Here is a 22,986-nt window from a genome sequence, read left to right on the forward strand (position 1 = left end):
TTAAACGAGAAGTTGAGATTAATAAGGAAAAAGAATCGAAAACGAAAAAAATGAAAATTAGGAAAAGGGTGAATCAAAGCCCAATTTGCTCAACACCTCTAGTTTGGGATATCAGGGTATTCCCACCACAACCCCCTGTCCATGCAAGGATAATGCGGCGGCCACATGAATGTGCCATCTAGTATCCCAATAGGTCAGAAGGTCCCCTCACACCTAGTCAAGCTAACCACAATGGTCGTTGAGAACTCTTCATACTTTTCCAAATTGACCCATATCCAGAAATCATGGACAATTCTGAGTGTTACAAGGGCTGTCATGGACCACTAGGATATCCTCTGTGCAAGATGTGTATCTGAAAGAAACAGGTTAGTATTAGATTCCTTACCTTAGAATATCCCCAGGCGTCAGACTGGATCCGGAAAATTTTGCGTAGCAGTACCCCTGCGCGTCGGTAGGCGACCTCTGCGGCTCCGTCGTTGGCGCCGGGATGACGTCATCGGAGTACTTATACGCCGCCCTCGTGCGCTGACGTCAGCTCTTCTTTTTTTCTGCGCCAGCAGGACCGGAGAAAGTGGTACCCTTTAGTCACTTTTTGACTAAGCTTTTTTGGTCCTTTTTGGATCCGTTTCCATTGGTGCTGGTAGGGATGCCTGGGTTCAAACCTTGTGCCAACTGCAACCGATTGATGTCGGTTACCGACCCCCAGTGCCTACATTGCCTGGGGCCCGAACACGATGACAAGTCGTGCCCTGACTGTCGGGCCTTGACGTCGAAGGCTAGGCGGGAGCGGTCCCGTAAGCGCCTTGAGCTCCGGCAGTCGTCCCCGCGTCGTTCAAGGTCCCGGTCCGGAAGGAGGTCGAGGGACCGGTCGCGGGGCCGGAGTCATCACAGCTCGGCAAGTCGGCACCACTCGTCAGGCTCCAAGTCCTCGGGTAAGAGGCACAAAAAGTCGAAGAGGCGACATCGCTCTTCTGACTCCCCCCGACTCTCGTGCGATGCGGCCGGGGGTTCGGGTGACACCGCCCTCGCTGTTCCGCCGGAGACGCAGACGTCGCGGCCTGCTCCATACCCAGAACGCAACGCCAGAGGAGATCGAAGCCTTCCTTGTGGCCATGAGGTCGCTTTCTCCTCTGTCTGGTTCCACGGTGCCTTCGGGCCAAGCGGTCCTGACTGGGAGCCCAAGCGAGCCGGGTGCTTCGGCCCCGGTGCCGTCGGCGACTTCGGTCCAGGCGCCGCAAGGCCCCACTGGATCCGGATCCGGGTTGTCGCTGGTCGACCATACGACCCCGCTGGCATCGGCCCCTTGGATGTCATCCCCGGCGTCGTCCCCGCATGACGCCGTGCCCGCATGACGCCTTCTCTGGTCCACCCCTCGGTCCAGATCCGGCGTCGGAGTGGCGCCACTCGACGCCGCATTCGGCGCCGGCCGAAGAGGAATTCTTTGAAGATCTGGGTCCATCCTTTATCCCTGAATTACAGGACATGGACGACGAGGGAGACTGGGGGGGGGGTCTGAGGACCCCCTGGCACATGAGTGCCAGTCAATTCTGGACTGGACACAGGAACTAGGGGAAGCCAGTGGCCTGAATACCTCATCAGACACTGGTTTTGTCTCTCCTCCTACCGTGGCTACGGAGGAGGGGGCTGCTTATAGTGTGGTGTTGATGAGGGCAGCCAAGGCCTTGGCTCTTAAGCTCCCCGTCGCAACGGTGAGGTCTAACATCCTCATGGAGGTCCTTAAACCGCAGGTAAGCTCCTCAGAGCCTCCACTGCCGTTTAATGAGGCTCTCACAGATGTCCTGTTGGGCACTTGCTCCAGGTCCACTACAGGTCACCCTGTAGATAGGAACGTCGCTAAGCGACACCGCCCTGCACCGGGCGACCCTAGTTTCTTGTCCACCCACCCCTGAGAGCCTGGTTATCCAGGCTTCTACTTCCCAATCTACATTCCCGACTGCACCACCAGATCGGGAATCCAAGAGGTATGAACAGTTCGGAAAGATGTTCTCTTCCCTTAGTTTGGAGTTGCGGTCGGTCAACACCGCGTGCCTCTTGGGCCGTTACACCCACTCTCTGTGGGATACGGTTACGGTTACGGCTGTGCTGCGTGAGTGCCCGGAGGGAGCCCGGGCGAAACTTGGGCAAGCCCTCGCAGAGGGTAGGGACGCAGCGCGGTACTCTAGAAGATGTGGACTGGATACCACGGACTCACTAGGAAGAGCGATTTCCATGTCTGGCTGAGGTCCGCCAACTTTTCGGCCGATTTCCAGAACACCCTTATGGACATGCTGTTCGATGGCAGCCACCTCTTCGGTGGCAAGGCATATCATGCGCTAGAACGCTTTAAGGACTCCAAGGCTACGGCCAAGTACTTGGGCGTGTCGGCCCCGCGCCAGCAATCTTCTGCCCAGCGCTCCTTTCGTGGCCACGGGAGGGGTGCCCTCACACGTCCTGCCAGCCACGGGCCGCAGACTAACATTCAGGGCGGTGGCGGACGTGGTTACTGTTGTGGCGGTAACAGGGGACAACGGCGCGGCCAGTCCACATCTATCCCCGCAGCATCCGCCTCAAAGCCTTCCTAGTCCGAGCTTTCAGGCCCATTTGACACCAGTGGGGGGCAGGGTTCGTCCGCACCTCCTCCACTGGCGCTCCATTACATCGGACAGGTGGGTGCTGCAAATCGTCCGAAGGGGCTACTCCCTCCCCTTCGAGGCGACCCCTCCAGGCATGCCACCGCAGTACCAACGCATGTCGGGGGATCACTTGCAACTTCTGCAAGAGGAAGTTTTGCAGCGTGAATCTCTCTGGATTCACTATGCTGTGCATTATTCCGCGGTCTAGTGGTTGGGTCCGGAATCGTAGTCTTTCCTTTCTTTCTTTCTTTTTTTTTTCTTTTCGTAACCCAGGTGGGCGTCGACGTCCCACCTTTGGTGTACTTCCTGCGGAAGCTCCCACCTTTGGGCGCCATCTTCAGATTCTTTTTTCCGCTGTTGGGTCTGTGTCGTTCCCAAAGGGCTCCAGAGTTTTGGAGAGAAGACGCAGGAAAGCCGATTTCGCAAGAAAAATTCAGGGAAGACGACTGGGAACAACACGATCGAGCAAGGACTACGAAGGAGAAGGAGAACTTCTTAAAATTCGACGTCCAACGGAGAATGCGCGCACAGGGGGCCCCCTGAGCACGAGAAATGGACAACACACCGTTTAAATTCTGCCGTAACTGCCACCACAAGTACGCGCAGAAGGACCAGCATCCGGTTTGCAACCTCTGCCTACCAGTCGATCACGAGAGCAAGGACTGCAATGCCTGCTCCACCTTCACACCAAAGACTCTCTGGGTTAGAGAGCGTCAGACGAGCCAATTACAGCATGCAGGGCAATGGCCAACCACAGTCCCTTTGAGACCTGGGGCTATCGGGCGACGAGGGGGACTAAATCGCTGAAGAAGACTGCTACACAGTCGTAGAGAATCCGATAAGAAGACTTCAAAGGAGGTAGGAGAGTAGACGACCCCTAACCCCCTGAAAGACTCCCGAAGGTCTGAGCAAGACCCTCGAAGAACGGAGTCAAAGTCCTCTAAAGGAGCACTGGCGCCGAAACCCTCGACAGCCGCAGATGCATCCAGGGGCAAGCAGCACAGCGGATCCTTAGATAAGGTCTCCCAGGTGGCAAAGACCGGCGAAAAGCCAAGGTCGTCTAAGAACGTCCCCGAAAAGGAGCGTTTATCTTAGAAAGACAAGGACCCGAAGGGCGCTTCGGCGTCAACCAGGGATCCGAAGCCCTTCTCGACGTCGAAGAGACCAGCCGAACGCTTCCATGCCGAACAGGCGGCCGAAATGGAAAGGAAGAAAAAACGGCTCTAGGCAGAGATGGATAACATCCTGCAGAGGAAAAGGGACTTCGATGAAAGAATGAGTAGCTTCGCTATTCCGTCAAAACAAAGAACGGTAATCGTCGAAGTGGAAGAGGAGGACGACTTAGTGGCCGAACAGCCGCCGAAAAGTCCTGAGAACCTGGACCAAACCGAGGAGGAAGCCTCCTACTACGAGGAGGAGGGCGACGACGATCAACGGACGATCCTCGGCTCCATATCCTCCGGGACACAGGACCTGGAGTGGCAGGACCACAACGCCGAAAATCCAGTAGAGGGCGTAGACTTGTACCCTTAGAGGCCTTCGCCGCCAGACGACATTGGGGCCTGCAATATCGCCATCAAAAAAGCGGCAGCAGCTTTTGGAGTTAAGCTGGATGAGGAGAAGCCGAAGGCAGACTTCCTCTTGGAGACCCTGCTCCCCACACAAACTAGGAGCCCGTACCTCCCCATGCTGGACAGTGTTGTGGCCCAGGGGAAAGAGGCGTTCAAAGAACCGGCAACCTGCAGGTCAGTGACGCCGAGCACTGAGAAGAAGTACAAACAATCCTCTAAGGATCCTCCCTACATCAGAGGATCTGTTACGGCGGACTCCATCATTGCGGCGACCGCCAGAAAAAGGGCAAACGTGCCAACAACAACAAGGCCACCACCAGACAAGGAAAGCAGGATGATGGACCTAACAGGAAGGAGAAATGCGTCAATGCACTGGCGCATGTCAAACTTTAACGCCCTGCTAAACCAGCACCAGTACCAGATTCTGGGTGAATTCGGACAGCTGCTGAAACATCTACCAGATGAGTACCAACAGAGGGCTGCACACCTCGTGGAAGAGGGGGAAAATGTGGCAATCTCTTGCCTCAAGACCGCCTTGGACGGTGCGGACATGTCCAACAGGCTGATGATGTTGGGAATAACGGAAAGGAGACGGGCCTGGCTCAGGATCTCAGCCTTCAAACCGGAGGTGCAGAACAACATCCTAAGCACCCTGTTCAATGGGGAGACACTGTTTGGGGCGCTGGTGGATAAAAAAACTCACCCAGCTCAAAAAGGAGAACGAAACTGCAAGGTCCATGGGGGCCTTACAGTTCAGGGGCTCAAAAAGGGGTACTCCGTCTCGGAGACCAAACGGAAGAGGGGGAAACCAGCCAGGAACGTCCCACCAGACCTTACAGTAGCCCAACCCGGGAAACAGTCAAACACAACAAGGACCTCGAAAACAAACCTGGCACTACCAGCAAAAGGGCCAGTCCTTTCGCTGGAGGGCGAACGGACGGGGACAGAATAAAAGAGGGGGCCACCAACCCACCTCTAAGTGACTCCCCCACGCACTACGTGCCCACCCACGCAACTCCTCCCGGGGTGGAGCACGACAAAACAAACACAAGATTACACGGACAGAACACAGACGACCATGTAACACCAGTAGGAGGCAGGCTGTCACTTCTTCAGACAATGGGAGAAGATAACAGACAAGTGGATACTCAACACCATCCAGTTCAGATATTGCATTGAACTGGAAAGGACACCGCCGAACAGGAGACCAAAGAGAAGGGCGCAGTCAGGGAAGGACCTAGAGCTACTTCAAAAGGAAGCGAAAGAACTCATCCAAAAGGAGCCTATGGAACCAGTACCTTACAGAGAAAGGAACAGGGGGGTATACTCAACATACTTCCTGGTTCCAAAGGTGGACGACACACTGAGACCCATCCTGGACCTAAGGTTTTTAAACAAGTACGTAAGAACACAAAAGTTCAAAATGACGTCCCTGCAAGAGGTCATTCCTCCGCTAAGAGACGGAGACTTCATGGTCACCATCGACCTCAAAGATGCCTACCTGCATATCCCAATGAACAGGCAGCACAAACACCTACTGAGATTTGCCATCAATAGAGATCACTACCAGTTCACAGCCCTGGCATTCGGACTAAAATTTGCACCAAGGGTTTTTACAAAGTGCCTTTCAGCAGTGGCAGCGCACCTAAGGAGGGAAGGGATACATGTATACCCTTACCTGAACGACTGGCTAATAAAGACAAGTTCACACAGAGCATGCAAGGAACACGCACAGCGCGTGACAAGTACACTGGTGGACCTGGGATTCTCCATTCACTGGGGGAAATCCTCAATGGAACCAGAGCAAGTAAAAATCTTCCTTGGGGCACAGATCGACACTATACAGAGCAGGGTGTGGCCCAGCGACAAGAGAACACTGGCTCTACTGAAGGAGAGATGCACCTCTACCAGAAGGGGCTCGCTCTGACGGTGAGGACAAGGAGCAAGATCATGGGCATGATGGCCTCCTGCATACATCTGGTCCCAAATGTGCGGCTCCACATGAGACCATTCCAGGAATGGCTGCAAGAACAATGGTCACAAGCTACAGGAAGTTGGGAAGATCTAGTGGTTGTGAAGCACGCAGTGCAGGAGGAGATGGCGTGGTGGAACAAGGAGAACATAACACAAGGGAAGCCTCTAACACCACCGACCCCAACAGAGACCATCACCACAGATGCATCCCAGAAGGGATGGGGGACTCACATGACCAAACTCAGAGTGCGGTGCCTGTGGACTCCAGCGGATGCGGTCAAACACATCAACTACCTGGAACTAAAGACAGTGTTCATCGCCCTGAAGGCCTTCCAAACTAAACTGTACTGCCAGAGAGTGTTGATCCAGACAGACAACACAACAACGATGTTCTACATCAATAAGCAGGGAGGAAAACAATCAGCACCGCTATCGAAACTAGCTCAGGAGATATGTAGATGGGCCATACCACTAAAAATAGACCTGCTAGCCATACACCTACCAGGGAAGGACAATGTGGAAGCAGACTGGCTCAGCAGGCAGACATCGGCATCCCATGAGTGGGAGCTCAATGCACAGGAAACGCAAAGGCTGTTCAGAAAGTGGGGAACACCGACAACAGACCTGTTTGCAACACACCAGAATGCAAAATGCCGAAGCTTCGCATCCAGGCAACCAGGGGAAGGATCTTATGAATGCCCTATGGATAAACTGGTCGGAAACATTTGCCTACGCTTTTCCCCCGATACCACTGATACACAGGGTACTCACCGAGTACAGAACCAGCAGCATGACCCTGATCCTGGTAGCACCACAGTGAGCACCACAGTGGGCCAGGCAGACCTGGTACTCACAGATAATGGAAATGGCGCAGGGTGCACCCCACAAGTTCGGGAAAAGGAAAGACTTACTCTCCATGCAAGGCGGAGAAGTCCTACATCCAGAGCCAGAGAGCCTCAGCTTAGCAGCGTGGCTCCTGAAGACTTAGAGTTTGCGCACTTGAAGTTACCTGAGAGCACCCTGAGGGTCCTACGAGAGGCAAGAAGACCTAGCACACGAGGGTGCAATGCGGCAAAATGGAAGGGATTTACACTATGGTGCCACACGAAAAAGCTACACAAGAAGATGACAAGAGAACCAACTGTGTTAAGATATCTCACACACCTGCTGAAGGAAAACCTAAGTTCCTCCTCGCTTAGAGTACACCTAGCTGCAATAGTGGCCTTCACAAGAGGTGAAACGGGGAAGAGCCTCTTTACATCACAGATAGTGAAAAGATTCCTAGAAGGGGCAAGGAGGATCGCACCTCCAAAAAGGATGCCACAGGAACCTCAATTTAGTGCTAACAGAGCTCATGAAGGCGCCTTTTGAACCGATTCATAGGGCATCACTACAAATGCTAACTATGAAAACAGCCTTCTTGGTGGCAATCACCTCGCTGCGCAGGGTGAGCGAACTACCGGCACTAACACTACAAGAACCCTACATCCAAATACACAACGATAGGGTGGTGATGAGGACTGACCCACACTTTATGCCAAAGGTGGTATCAAGGTTCCACATCAACCAAACATTACAAATACCAAGCTTCTTTCAGAAGCCAACAACAAGCGCAGAGAGGGCACTGCACACTCTGGACGCTAGAAGGGCAGTAATGCACTACATAGAAAGGACCAAGGAGAACAGGAAAACAAAGCCGTTCTTTGTGTCCTTCGCAAACAGTTGCCTGGGTAAACCAGTAACAAAGGTAACCATCGCACGGTGGATCGCACGGACCATACAATTATGCCACAAACAGGCAGGCAGAGGGGACATGCGCCCACTCTACTAGGAAGAAGGGAGCAACAAAAGCCTTCCTGGCTAACACACCCATTCAAGACATATGCCTGGCGGTAACCTGGGCTTCAGTGCACACGTTCACTAAGCACTACTGCGTGGATATACAGATGAACAAGGAAGGACAAGTAGGACAAAAGGTGCTTCAACATATATTAAACAACCATAGCTCATCTTCCACCCAGCCGCCACAACAATAACAAACCGCTACAAAGTCTAAGCACAGCATAGTGAATCCACAAAAAAGATTCAAAGCGAATAGTTTCTTACCTGTCTGTGTAGATTTGCAGCTTGAAGATCTTTCTGGAGGCTGGAGAAGAAGGTGGTAATACAAGGGCAAAACAGAAAACAGACACCTTGAAAGTCAAGCGGGGAAAAAAGTACTTACTTGAAGAAAAAAAAATGTTGCCAAAGGATTCACAAACTGAACAATCCAAGAAAAAAAGAATCCGAAGATGGCGCCCAACGGTGGGAGCCTCCGCAGGAAGCATGCCGACGTCACAGGAAGTACACCAAAGGTGGGACGTCGACGCCCACCTGGGCTACGAAAAAAAAAAGGAAAGACTATGATTCCGGACCCAACCACTAGATCGCGGAATAATGCACAGCATAGTGAATCCAGAAAGATCTTCAAGCAGAAAAACTACACCGACAGGTAAGAAACTATTTGTTTCAGCCCTCTTGGCCAAGGGGGCCATCGAGCGCGTTCCTGGTCCAGAAGTAAGAAGTGGAAGTTACTCCCACTTATTTCTGGTTCCCAGAAGGGCAAAGGGGGCCTACGCCATATCTTGAACCTACGGAACATCAATGGCTTCCTCCAGAAGGAGAAGTTCAAGATGCTGACTTTGGCTCAGGTCTTAGCTGCCCTGAAACCGGGAGACTGGATGGTAGAGTTGAACTTGCAGGACGCATATTTTCACATCCCCCGTCTTGCCGGCCCATCGGCGCTACCTGCGATTCACGGTAGGCCACGAGCACTTTCAGTTTACCTTGCTCCCCTTCGGCCTTACCAGCGCCCCACGGGTGTTCACGAAAGTGATGGCGGTGGTCGCAGCTCATCTGCGCAGGTTAAGGGTTTCAGTCTTCCCCTACCTCGCGACTGGGTATTGAAGGCGGGCTCACCCCAGACAGTCGTCGGCCACCTCCAGACTACAGCCGACCTCCTTCACCTGCTGGGGTTCTCCATCAATGTGCCGAAGTCCCACCTGTGTCCCTCTCAGAAGCTCCTCTTCATCGGAGCTGTCCTAGACTCTTCGCAGTTTTGGGTTTATCGTCCCGAACAGCGGGTTTGGGATATTCAGGCTCTGATTCTGACCTTTCAGCCTTTATCCTGAATCTCGGTCAGGTTGACGCTGCGGCTTCTGGAGCTGATGGCCTCCTGCATCCTTCTGGTGCATCACGCCAGGTGGCGGATGCGGGCTCTGCAGTGGGACCTGAAGTTTCAGTGGGTCCAGCATCAGGGCAACATGTCCGACCATGTCTTAATCTCGGAGGGCACTGCAAGACAGTTGAAGTGGCGGCTCACGAACCACGATTGGGTCAGGGGCAGATCCCTCTCCCTACCCCAGCCGGGGCACGTAGTTTTGACGGACGCGTCCATTCAGGCTGGGGGAGCCACATGGGAGAGGCAGAGATCAGAGGCCTCTGGTCTCCGGCGGAGTCCCGGCTCCATATCAACCTTCTGGAGCTGCGGGCGATCCGGCTTGCACTGAAGGCATTCCTCCCCTCTGTCCGGGGGAGTGTAGTGCAGGTGTTCACGGACAACACCACCGCCATGTGGTACTGCAACAAACAAGGCGGGGTGGGGTCTTGGACCCTATGCCAGGAGGCTCTGCGCCTCTGGCAGTGGCTGGAACATCAGGGCGTGACCTTGGTGGTCCAACACCTGGCAGGTTCCCTGAACGCCAGGGCGGACGAACTCGGCCGCCGGTGCATGATGGATCACGAATGGTGTCTGAACTCGGAAGTGGCGCAAGGTCTCTTTCAGCAGTGGGGAGAGCCTTGGCTAGATAAATTCGCCACAGAAGAGAACGGGCAATGTCATCAGTTCTGCACGTTGGAATTTCCAAGGCGGCACTCGCTCGGCGACGCTTTTCGTTGTGAGTGGAGTTGCGGTCTGTTGTACCCCTTTCCGCCTATACCACTTCTGCCCAGAGTGCTGAAGAAGATCAGGCGCGACCGGGCCCAAGTCATCCTTGTGGCTCCGGACTGGGCATGAAGATACTGGTATCCCGAGCTACTCAGCATGTCAGTCGATCCCTGATTCGTCTGCCTCTTCGGTAGAACCTTCTGTTGCAGCAGCAGGGGACGGTTCTCCACCCGAACCTGTCCAGCCTCCACCTCCATGCGCGGAGATTGAGCGGCGGCAGTTGAGGTCATTGACTTGCCTCCTGAAGTCTGTGATGTTATTCTGGCAGCCAGGCGTCCCTCCACAAAATCGGCATACGCCTGCAGGTGGAACAAATTTGTGGCATGGTGCACAGCAAATGCTGTGGATCCACTCTCTGCACATCTTTCTGAGGTTCTCCTCTTCCTTCTTTCTCTTGCCCAGCAGGGCTCTGCTCTGGGCACTATCAAGGGCTACCTTTCCGCCTTCTTAAGACTGCCTGATCAGCCTTCTTTGTTCAAGTCCCCGATTATTAATAGATTCTTGAAGGGCTTCACTCATATGTTCCCCCCCTGTTCCTTTCGTGATGCCTCAGTGGGACTTGAACCTGGTTCTGACTTACCTGATGTGCGCTTCTTTGAGCTGCTTGATAACTGTCCTCTCCATCTTCTTACACTTAAGACTGCTTTCCTGGTTGCCATCACCTCTGCCAGGAGAGTGAGTGAGCTCCAGGCTCTTTCCTCTAAACCTCCTTTCCTTTCTGTCCATCTGGACAAGATGTGTTGCGGACAAAACCCTCTTTCCTGCCGAAGGTAGTCATAGCCTTCCACATCGGGCAGTCCATCACCTTGCCCACCTTCTTTCCGCCTCCGCATCCCTCGAAAGAGGAAGAGAGGCTCCACCGCCTGGACCCAAAACGTGTGCTCTCATACTATCTGGATCGCACACACCAGTTCCGGGTGGATGACCAACTCTTTGTTGTTTACGTGGGCGCTAAGAAGGGACGGGAGGTGCACAAACGAACCATTTCCCGATGGGTTGTCTTGTGCATCAATGCTTGTTATTCTTTGGCTAAAAAGAAGCCTCCTGTGGGGCTACGTGCCCATTCCACTCTGGCCATAGCGGCTACCATTGCCTTGGGTCGTGGAGTCCCCTTGCAGGACATCTGTTAGGTAGCTACGTGGGCCTCGCTGCACACGTTCGCTAGACACTACTGCCTGGACAGCCGAGTCCGGAGAGATGGCTTTTTTGGCTGTTCTGTTCTCCAGGACTTTCTGGTGTGATCATTGGTTCGCAGACTCACCACCGGGGTTGTTATTGCTGGGGTATCTATTCTAAGGTAAGGAATATAATACTAAACGGTTTCTTTCAGATACACAAGTTACTTACCTTCGGTAACAATATATCTGTAAGAAACAGTAGTTAGTATTAGATTCCTTACCGCCCACCCATCCTCCCCATTCTGTGAACCGATATCTAGGGTTAAGGTCATCCCCTTTCAGGGCCCTAGTTTCATGGCACCAGTGTTGGGTTTTATCATGGCTCTGTGTTTTTTGGCGCGGAAAATCTGTGTATAAGAACTGACGTCAGCGCGCGAGGGCGGCGTCTAAGTACTCCGACGTCATCCCGACGCCAACGACGACGCAGAAGACTGACGTGGAGCCACAGACTACACCTACCGACACGCAGGGGTACTGCTACGCAAAATTTTCCGGATCCAGTCTGACGCCTGGGGATATTCTAAGGTAAGGAATCTAATACTAACTACTGTTTCTTACAGATATATCGTTACCGAAGGCAAGTAACTTGTGCTTTGTGCCACCTCCCCCGTCATTTGTAATCTGTGATTTCTTGGCTGTGCCGAATCCCCACCACAAGCGGAGTGCAATGATGACTCTGGGGCGATAAGGAACAGGACTGAATTTCTGTTCTTTCAGTTTCTAATGAGGGGGATATAGAGCTGTTACCTGACACTACATTTGTTGCGTTGGAGTTTAAGGCAAGAGTTAGAACCCGGCTGTTTTGGTTTTCTTGTCATTGTTTTCCTTCAAAGGTTGGAGTCGAGGGTGAATCTGGGGGATTTGGCCTCTTCTGCCAGTTCTGAGGTGAATCCATGACTGACCCACAGAATTATTGCCATTGGTGGCAAACAGGAGTAATTAATTCTTTGTGGTATTTAGTAGTTGGACATCTGTTTTAAATGTTTTGAGGCAGGCTTTGATTCTCCATATGTTGTTGGTTGAAGAGATTTTACCAAACAAATAGGAGACTATAGGAGAGAAACAGCATCTTTGAACACAGTTCAGTAGCAGGCAGATGCTCCTGTGCGGAGAACCCAGGAACAATACATTGCAGCACAGGGAGAGGTTAACAGGCACACTGATGACATGCCTGCTACTGTGCCTTATGCACTCCTCGTGCGGGTGGCTGCGATAGTCTCATGAATCCCCATCATCTGTGAATGTGTTGCCTGTGAGCAGGAGGGGACCTGCTTTGCCGCACCGATGACCCGCTGTGCCGCACCGTTGACCTGCTGTGCCGCACCGATGACGCGCTGTGCCGCACAGGTGACGCGCTGTGCCGCACAGGTGACGCGCTGTGCCGCACAGGTGACGCGCTGTGCCGCACAGGTGACGCGCTGTGCCGCACAGGTGACGCGCTGTGCCGCACAGGTGACGCGCTGTGCCGCACAGGTGACGCGCTGTGCCGCACAGGTGACGCGCTGTGCCGCACAGGTGACGCGCTGTGCCGCAGGCTCAATGTTTGATGGTGAAAAATGTGTTCTGGACTCGGTGACCCTCTGCTCCAAACTGCAGCTGCTTCCCTTTCATTTCCCTGTATGGAAATGGACAGGAAAGATGAATATCTCCAAAACAGTTCAGTGACAGACAGAATTATGCGGTGTCTTAAGTCGTCATTGATGGCAGGATGGGTTGTGTGGTTTGCACCGGACAGTGTATATGCAGTATATGTGTGCATCATCTGTGTACTCTGTTCTTTCATTTTTACCTGTCTCTTCTAGAAATGACCTGTATGTTTGTGTTTGAGACAGCCTGTGTGTTTGTGTAATTATCTAACATGCTCTTTGTTTGCTGTAGCCTTTGTGTTTGTTTCTTGGTGTGTGGATTCAAGTCAAGTCAAGTCAGAGGATTTATATAGCGCACTACATACCCGGAGGGTTTCAAGGCGCTTAGGAAGGGGAGGAGAATTACTTGTCAAATATCCACGTTTTAAGTTGCTTTCTGAATGCTAGGTGGTTCTGGGTAAGGCGAAGGTAAGCGGGGAGAGAGTTCCATGTTTTAGCAGCCAGGTATGAAAAGGATCTGCCTCCCATGGTGGTCTTGTTGATGCGAGGTACAGTGGCGAGGGCTTGGCTGGAAGAACGTAGTTGGCGGGAGGGGGTGTAGAAGGACAGTCGTGAGTTGAGGCATTCTGGACCGATGTCGTAGAGTGATTTGTGTGCGTGGGTAAGCAGTCGGAAAGTGATCCTCTTATTGACGGGTAGCCAGTGGAGGTCTTTAAGGTGACCAGAGATGTGATCGTTGCGTGGGATGTCTAATATGAGTCTGGCTGAGGCGTTTTGGATTCGTTGGAGTTTCTTCTGGAGTTTTGCGGTAGTACCTGCGTAGAGGGTGTTTCCGTAGTCCAGTCGGCTCGTGACCAGAGCGTGGGTGACTATTTTCCTTGTTTCTGAGGGAATCCAGCGAAATGTTTTTCTGAGCATGCGAAGAATGTTGAAGCAGGAAGAGGATACGGCGCTGACTTGTCTGTTCATTGAGAGTGATGAATCCAGGATGACGCCTAGGTTCCGTGCGTGGTCAGTCGGGATGGGTGCTTTTCCGAGGGCTTCCGGGCACCAGGAGTCATCCCATGCAGAGGGGGATGTACCTAAGATGAGGACTTCTGTTTTGTCTGAGTTCAGTTTCAGACGGCTTTGTTTCATCCATTCGGCAACTTCTTTCATTCCTTCGTGTAGGTTGGTTTTGGCGGTGCTGGGGTCATTGGTGAGGGAAAGGATCAGTTGAGTGTCATCCACGTACGAGATGATGTTGAGGTTGTGTTGGCGTGCGATGGCCGCGAGGGGGCTCATGTATACGTTGAAGAGGGTGGGACTGAGTGAGGATCCTTGTGGTACGCCGCAGATGACTTCAGAGGCCTCCGACTTGAATGGTGGGAGGCGGACTCTCTGGGTTCTTCCGGTGAGGAACGAGGTGATCCATTCAAGTGCTTTTCCTTGGATTCCGATGTTATTGAGGCGTTGTAGGAGGGTGTTGTGGCAGACTGTGTCGAATGCTGCAGAGAGGTCGAGGAGGATGAGGGCGACTGTGTCTCCATTGTCCAGTAGAGTACGAATGTCGTCTGTTGCTGCGATGAGGGCGGTCTCAGTGCTGTGTTTTGCTCGAAAGCCAGATTGTGAGGGGTCGAGGGATTTGTTGGCTTCGAGGAAGGCGGCGAGCTGGTTGTTGACAGCTTTCTCGATGACTTTGGCCGGGAATGGGAGAAGCGAGATGGGGCGGTAATTTTTGAGTTCGGTGGGGTCCGCTGTGGGTTTTTTCAGAAGGGCGGTGAGTTCAGCGTGTTTCCAGTCTTCCGGGAAGGTGGCGGAGTTGAAGGAGCAGTTGATGACGTCTCGGAGGTGCGGTGCTATAACGAAGTCTGCTTTGTTGAAGATGTGGTGAGGACATGGGTCTGTGGGGGATCCTGAGTGGATGGAGTTCATCAGGCGGATAGTGTCCTCAGTGGAGATTGGGTTCCAGTCGTTAAGGGTGTTCACGGGGGGAAGATGATCAGCAGATGGTAGGGTGGGTTGGTTTCCGGGTTGGTTGTCGAAGCTGTTGTGGATGTCTGCAATCTTGTTGTGGAAAAATGAGGCTAGGGAGTCGCAGAGGGTTTGAGAGGGGGTGATGTCGTTGGAGTTGGCCGAGGGATTGGAAAATTCCTTGACGATGTTGAAAAGTTCCTTGCTGTTGTGAGCGTTGTTGTCGAGTCGATCCTTGAATGCTGTTTTCTTGGCTTTTCGGATTAGTTGGTGGTGAGTGCGGGTGGCGTTTTTGAAGGCGTCCTTGGTGCTGGTGGTTGGGTCTTTTTTCCAGGCCTTTTCAAGGGAGCGGCAGAGTTTCTTGGACTTCTTGAGATCATCGTTGAACCATGAGGCCTTCTTGCTGCCAGGTTTGTTTTGACGTTTTTTCAGTGGTGCTAAGGTGTTAGCGGTGTTGGATAACCATAGGGTGAGGTTAGCGGCGGCTTCGTTAGCGTTGGAAGAGGGGGCTGGGGTGTGTTGAAGGAGCGATGCGGAGATTTGGTCCGTGGTGATTTTGTTCCAGTTCCTTTGCAGGGTAGGTTGGAGGTGGATGGTGGGTTTTGGTTTGTTGTAGGTGAAGTGAACGCAGCTGTGGTCAGTCCAGAGGAGGTCCGTAGTGTGGCTGAAGGAGACATGGTTGCTGGATGTGAAGATGGGGTCGAGTGTGTGACCTGCGATGTGGGTGGGGGAAGTGACGAGTTGTTTAAGTCCGAGGTTGGCGAGGTTGTCCACGAGGGTGGTGGTGTTGCGGTCGCTGATCTTTTCGAGGTGAAAGTTGATGTGTGTAGGATTGTGTCTTCTGATTTGAAGGCCTGTTTGTGTGTGTCTTGGAGTGTAATATGCTTTCTATTTTTGTAGGGTATGGCCCACAGCTGGTGTTGCCCTACCCTGGCTTTTAACGCAATGACAGTAGTGTTGCACACATCCTAACACTCCTCTGTTACTCTACAGGGCTGCTCGTGGTCTACTATGAAGCGAACTCCACTGATGTGGCTGGTTTTAATGCCACTTACACAGTGCACCGATGCCTCCCTGGCTGCTACCCCAACCAGGAGTGCCTGAACGGCCGCTGCGTGTGCAAGAAGGGCTATGCTGGGCCCAGCTGTGCTATTGAGATCTGCCCCGGGGACTGCTCGATACAGCAGGGAAGAGGAGTCTGCAATCAGGTAAGGAGGGTTTGTCCTGAATGACTGGTGAATGCCAGTCCGTGAGAGAGGACATGCGACAGCGTAAATGTGACTAGTGGTCCTAGCAGCTGCTAATCTGCTCTCTATACCCAGCGCTGTAATTTCCATCTGGTACGATAGTGCTAGAGCGGACAGAAGATGCAGTCCGTTAGTTTGCCCATCCTTATATGTTTTGCCATCAAAAGTTGCCCCATTGTTTTCAAATACAAATAATCATGTCACCTTGCTGCAGTTTATTATGGCGCTCTGTTGGTATCCTGGTCCGAGTTGGTGGCATATCGGCAAGTGGTACAGTCTTCAGACCAACTATATCGCCTCTACCCCGCAAGCTCCTCCATGAGGATTTCCACGGCCCTGGAGTCTTGACTCAGTCACTCTTCAAAGAGCAAATACTGTGTCTTCTGCATGGAAGTACACGCCTGTCCTCAGGATTCCAGCAAACTAGGCAGAGGTTTGCTTATATCTAATAAAAAGGACATTGGCTGAAGGGAGCCTCTTTGGACTTCACATCTAAGTGGCGCTAGCGAGGATCCATGCTTTATCATTTGAGAGGTTTGGCCAGAAAGAAAAGGCTCAGAGCTGCGAGGAGGCCCCAGCGATACTGTTCAGATGAGGTTTTCTTCGAAAAGCTGGACTCTGAAACAATCCTACACATCTTGGTAAATCCTGCAGGTTGGAGTCCACTCTAAAATTTGTAGAGCTTAAGAGGTCACTACCCTTAATGTTTGTAATCACTCCTATGTACCGTTTACTGCTTTACAAATTCAGGAATTAAAAAATAGCTGTTTGGCTTGTGCCTTTTACTTTTTTTTGCTGTTTGTGCCATGAAACGGATTAACTGCTTGTTTATCGAAGGCGTCATGTGACTTCTGTGAGAAGTTGGCCCGATATGCAGCGTTCGCTATTCTAGCGACCGCTATGTATCGTTCCAAACGACCCTTATGGTGTTTAGTTGTAAGTCAACCTATAGACCAGCTATCCTAGTAGCGTGGGTACGAGCAGTCTAAGGCTAAAGACTCGAGAGGGCGTGTTAAGCCAGCTGTTATACCATCACATACCCCTTGAACACCAAGTGAAAGGACACCACACAAGTGTTATGAAAATAAACAGTATATTTATTAAGAATCACAACAGCCCTGTACTCTTTATGAGGACAGGGTACTAAGCACAAACCAAATCTCTTAGGAAAATACTTCAAGTGCACAATTAAAACAAGTGTCCGGAGACACGGAAAGTTTAGTGGTCTCGGGCGGACCCGATAAGGCAAGTCGGAAGCGAGGGACTCAGGACCCTAGAGTAAGGAGGCTATGCAGGCACCGAAATGCCGAAGTTACCTAGCCACGAGGGCTGCGGCTGCACAAGTCTTACAGGCGTCGGGGGTCTTCGCTGACGAGCCAGGAGCCGGAAGAAAAGGAGTTGCTGGCCGGCGACCAGTGATGAATAGTTCGTAGAGATCCAAGCCTGGATCAGAGATCGTTGATACCTGAAAGCAGAGGGTACCAAGTTCGTACTACTAGCCAGTAGTCAGAGGGTACCAGGAGGGCACCGGTTGGCCGTCACCTCGACCAGGTGAGTGGGCGACGCTAGGCTCTGCAGTCTCACGGACCAGGAGGCGTTGTCGGCGACCAGGATGGAGGTGCGAGCTGTCCCACGAAGGATGATGCTGTCGGCGTCGCTGGGCCCAGGATTGGGGCAACAAGCCTTGGCAGATCTCAGGGCCACGTGGTAGGCCTAAGATGGCGTCTTGAATGGACCAGGAGGGTCCGGGGTGCTCCTCTCGGAAAAGGGAGCAAGGGCCGATCTGGAGCAACCAGACCAGCAGAGTTGTTTGTCGGTCGTCGTCAAGGAAGGGCACAAGCCAGCGGCTAGCGACCAGACAACGTGCTGAGCAGCGAGCAGAAGGGCCCCACGCAGATCGTGGAGATGCTGGGAGACTGCACTTCTGTGCTGGAGCGGCTCAGGGTCGGGGCTTCTCGGACCCCAGAGCACTCACCAGAGAATTGCTTCGATGGTCGTGCTGGTTAAGAGCGTGCAGGTTCTGATGATGGCCGGTCCCTCGAGGTCTTGTCGCACCCACAGATCACAGCTGAGCTGATGACGTGGGTAGAGGTCAGAGGTGCCAGGGAAGCCGGTTCTCGTCGAGCTGGGCCGTCGGATTCCTTGAGGAAGGACTTACAGCAAACCGCAGAGTTCTTAGATGGTGCCCGCTGATGCAGGGTGACTACTCCTTAGTCACAAGGGAGAAATCTTGAGAAGAGTCTCGAATGTCCTTTCGTAGAAAGTAGTTCTTGATTCAAAGATGATCTAATTTGGAAGGGTCCCCGCTCCGGCCTTTATTCTAAAGAAAGGGGTGGGTACATGACTAGGTCCTGCCCTAAGGGTGGGACCAGGAAGGGGGGTAGTTACACCCCTCTCCCCTGCCGGACTTTCCCCAGGCCAGGGCTGGTGCCCCTGGAACTGGTTCTGACCGGCAGATGCGTAGTGAGCACCGGGGTGCCACTCCGCAGTCACCTTCTCGCAAAAGCCCTACCTACCCAGAATACACAAACCCTGTCTGGGACGGTGCGAACACCGCCCTCGACAGGAAACCCTTTGTCCAAGTGCTCCTCGCTGGAAGGACTCCCAGCAGCAGGAGGTCAGACTCGTGTCTGTGGTGGCAGCATCCATTTTGTGGAGCTGAGGCTTTAGTTAACTTTAACCGGGGTTCACAGTTACGTACATGTCGTGTCCATCTAGAAGGGTGGAATGCTAACCTCGTCGCCAGAATTGGTGAGAGGGCAGCATCCCGATTCGTATGACACCTTACTCGACATGCCTGGATAACGCGACACCAAAGTTACCGATGTGGTACGCGTTATCATGGAACAGCCATTGGGTCTTGATTCCGCAAGCTGCAACCGGGCTCGGCTCGGGCCAGAACCTAGTTCACACGAGCCCACGCACTCTGCCTTCAGGATTGTCAAGGCCTGCCATAGGAGTGACTGATAGGAGCTCGGGTGTCCATTGTATGGTTAGATATAGAGCTACTATACCTAAAGCAAAGGGTGATTACACGACTTTGCCCCAGCTGTCATGCAGCCAGTTGTGTCAAATTTAGGAGGCCAGCCAGGGGTGGCATAATACATGCTGCAGCCCCTGGCGGCCCTGGGTACACCTATGCCCTGCGTTACGGGGTCTGATAAGGTGGCCCAGTACCAATTGGTAAATGCACCTAGGGTATATATCGTAATTTAGAAAGAGAACAGCCAGGCTGTGGGTCTGATTGGCAGGCCCACAGCCAGAGAAAGTCGTAAACCAGTGAAACAAAAGCAAAAAATCTGGGTGATCATAGGATTGCAGACCCTACTCTCCTACATGACCCCCCCCAAACGTCGGAACAATAAGCTAACCTTGACCAGGTGAGTCTTCTTGTTCTAAGTGGAAATATCTGGAGAGCCCATCGGCATTGCCATGATCAGTACCAGGTCTATGTTCCACTGTAAAGTCCATCCCCTGTAGGGAAATGGACCACCTAAGCAGTTTGGGGTTTTCACCCTTCATCTGATTTAGCCACAAGAGGGGCTTATGGTCGGTCTGAATCTTGAAGTGAGTGCCAAACAAGTATGGCCTCAGCTTCTTCAGGGCCCAAACCACAGCAAAGGCCTCCCTCTCAATAGCTGACCAATTCTTCTCTCTAGGGGTCAGCCTTCTGCTTATAAAAGCAATGGGCTGGTCTTGACCATCAAAATTCAGTTGAGAAAGAACAGCTCCCACACCCAACTCAGAAGCATCTGTTTGGACAATGAATGGTTTAGAGTAGTCTGGACTCTTGAGGATAGGTGCTGTGCACATGGCCTGCTTTAGGTCATCGAATGCTTTTTGACAGCTCGCTGTCCACTGAACCTTTTTTGACATTTTCTTGCTTGTCAGTTCGTTTAATGGTGTCACGATGGAACCATAGTTCCTGACAAACTTCCGGTAGTATCCAGTCAGGCCCAAGAAAGCTCGAACCTGAGTCTGGGTGGTTGGAGGAGCCCAGTCCCTGATTGACTGTATTTTGCTCTCCAGTGGCTGAACCTGGCCTCCACCTACAAGGTGGCCCAGGTATACAACCTGTGTCTGCCCTATCTGGCACTTGGTGGCCTTGATAGTGAGGCCTGCTGCTTGCAGAGCCTCTAACGCTTTCCGCAGGTGGACCAGGTGATCCTCCCAGGTGGAGCTAAAGACGGCAATATCGTCTAGATACGCCGCACAGAAGTCATCCAGCCCAGTAAGGACTTGATTCACCAACCTTTGGAAGGTGGCAGGTGCATTTTTCAGACCAAAGGGCATCACCACGAACTGATAATGCCCACCAGGGGTAGAAAATGCGGTCTTAGGCTTGGCGTCCTCAGCTAACCTGATTTGCCAATACCCAGCTGTCAGGTCAAACGTACTTGGGTAGTTGGCCGAAGCCAATCTATCGATAAGCTCGTCTGCCCTTGGTATTGGGTGGGCGTCAGTCTTAGTGACTGCATTGAGACCCCTGTAGTCTACGCAGAACCTCATCTCTTTCTTACCGCCCTGGGTGTGAGGTTTCGGCACTAGAACTACGGGACTAGCCCAAGGGCTATCCGAGGGTTCAATGACTCCCAGCTCCAACATTTTCTGCACTTCACTCTTGATGCAGTCTCTAACGTGATCAGGCTGCCGGTAGATTTTACTCTTGACGGGCAAGCTGTCACCAGTGTCAACCTCATGGGTGCACCAATCGGTCTGACTGGGTGTTAGAGAGAACATATGTCTGAAAGACTGAAGAACCTGTTTACAGTCTTTCTGTTGATGTTCGGAGAGGCTGCCACAAAAGACAACACCATCGACCGATCCATCGTCAGGATTCTGAGTGAGCAGGTCGGGGAGAGGGTCACTCTCCTCTTCCTGTCCCTCATCTAGGGCCATGAGCAAACTCATGTCCTTCCTGTCGACATATGCCTTGAGCCTGTTGACATGAAGCACCCTGTGGGGGCTCCGGGGAGTTCCCAGGTCGACCAGGTAGGTGACCTCTCCCTTTTTCTCCAGGATGGTGTAGGGCCCGGACCATTTGTCCTTGAGTGCTGCTGGGGCCACTGGCTCCAACACCCACACCTTCTGTCCGGGCTGGTAAACAGTCAAGACAGCCTTTTGGTCATGCCAAGCTTTTTCGAGTTCTTGGCTGGCCTTAAGGTTTTCAGATGCCTTCTCCATGTATTCAGCCATCCGCGAGCGGAGGCCAAGCACATAGTCCACTATGTTGGCAGCAGGCTTTTCGAGAGGTCTCTCCCATCCTTCCTTCACCAAACATAGGGGTCCTCTCACAGGATGCCCGTACAAAAGTTCAAAAGGGCTGTAGCCAACCCCCTTCTGTGGGACTTCTCTGTAAGCGAATAAAAGGCAGGGGATCAGGACGTCCCATCTACGCCGAAGCTTTTCAGGTAGTCCATGAATCATCCCTTTGAGGGTCCTGTTGAATCTCTCAACAAGCCCATTGCATTGTGGATGATAGGGTGTGGTGAACTTGTAGTTGACACCACATTCCTTCCACATAGCAGTTAAGTAGCTCGACATAAAGTTTGCACCTCTGTCGGAGACGACCTCCTTAGGGAAGCCCACTCTGGAGAATACTCCAACTAGGGCTCTTGCCACAACAGGTGCTGTAGTGGTCCTAAGGGGAATAGCTTCAGGATACCTGGTGGCATGATCCACTACCACCAGTATAAACTTGTGCCCTGATGCTGTTGGTGGTTCCATGGGACCGACGATGTCGATCCCCACCCGTTCAAAGGGCACCCCCACCAAAGGCATTGGTATAAGGGGGGCCTTTGTCGTGCCACCTGACTTACCACTGGCTTGGCAAGTGACACAGGAGCGGCAAAACTCCTTTGTATCTTCGTTCATATGAGGCCAGTGAAAGTGTGAGACAAGCCTGTCCCACGTTTTCGTCTGGCCTAAGTGACCTGCTAAGGGAATCTCGTGGGCCAAGGTAAGTAGGAAACCACGCTGAGACAAGGGTACAACCAGCCTCCTGGTCATGCCAGGCTTGGGGTCTCTTGACTCAGTGTACAGGAGTCCATCTTCCCAGTATACCTTGTGGGTACCTGTGGCGTTCCCAGCAGCCTCAGCAGCAGCCTGCTGTCTGAGGGGTTCAAGAGAAGGGCAGTCTAACTGGTCCTTCCCCAGGTCTTCCCTTGAGGGTCCCCCTGAACCCAAGAATTCAACTTGATCAAGTTCGAACTCCCTAGGCTCAGTTTCCCTCAATTCCTGTAGGTCAGCCTCCTCTGAGACCTGATCCACGACCTTGGGCAAGGGGGAAGGCGCAGCCTTAACCCTACCGCTCTTTTTCTTGGGAGGTGTCTGGTCCGTTGTTCCAGGATCCAGCACCTGTTCAGCGGGGCATTTCCTGACCTGTGACCTGGTCACAGCGAACACATGTGCTGGCAAGCCTAACATTTCCATGTGAGTCCGGTGCTCCACTTCTGACCATTGTGATGACTCCAAATCATTGCCCAACAAACAATCCACTGGGAGGTCTGAACTAACTACAACCTTCTTTTGGCCAGTTACCCCTCCCCAGGAGAAAGCTACAATTGCCATACTGTGATTGGTAGTGACATTGCTTGCATTGGTCACCAGGAATTCTGTACCTGGCATGATCTGTCCAGGGTCCACAAAGTTAGGTGTCACCATGGTGACACTGGCACAAGTGTCCCTATAGGCCTGAGCCATTTTTCCGTTTATGAAAGGCGTCTGTCTGTATTTGCCCAAAGTATTGGGACTTACGTCAGGGGACATATCCACATCCCCTGTACTGACAAGGACAGCCTGAGTGAGTGTGCCAACTAAGTTGTCACGCCCCTCAGAACCCAGGGTTAACCCTACTAAA

General features: G+C 52.6%; 1 protein-coding gene across 1 annotated transcript in view; it reads left to right on the plus strand.

Annotated features, from left to right (window-relative positions):
* Positions 1-22,986, plus strand: part of MEGF8 (multiple EGF like domains 8) — a 399,920-nt gene that overhangs the window by 188,243 nt on the left and 188,691 nt on the right. The window contains exon 26 of the mRNA XM_086933057.1: positions 15,874-16,088. Coding sequence (XP_086789183.1) covers positions 15,874-16,088 — 215 coding nt within the window. The remainder of the gene's footprint in view (positions 1-15,873; positions 16,089-22,986) is intronic.

The sequence above is a fragment of the Lissotriton vulgaris genome, chromosome 7 (assembly GCF_964263255.1).
Source record: "Lissotriton vulgaris chromosome 7, aLisVul1.2, whole genome shotgun sequence".
NCBI lineage: Eukaryota > Metazoa > Chordata > Amphibia > Caudata > Salamandridae > Lissotriton > Lissotriton vulgaris.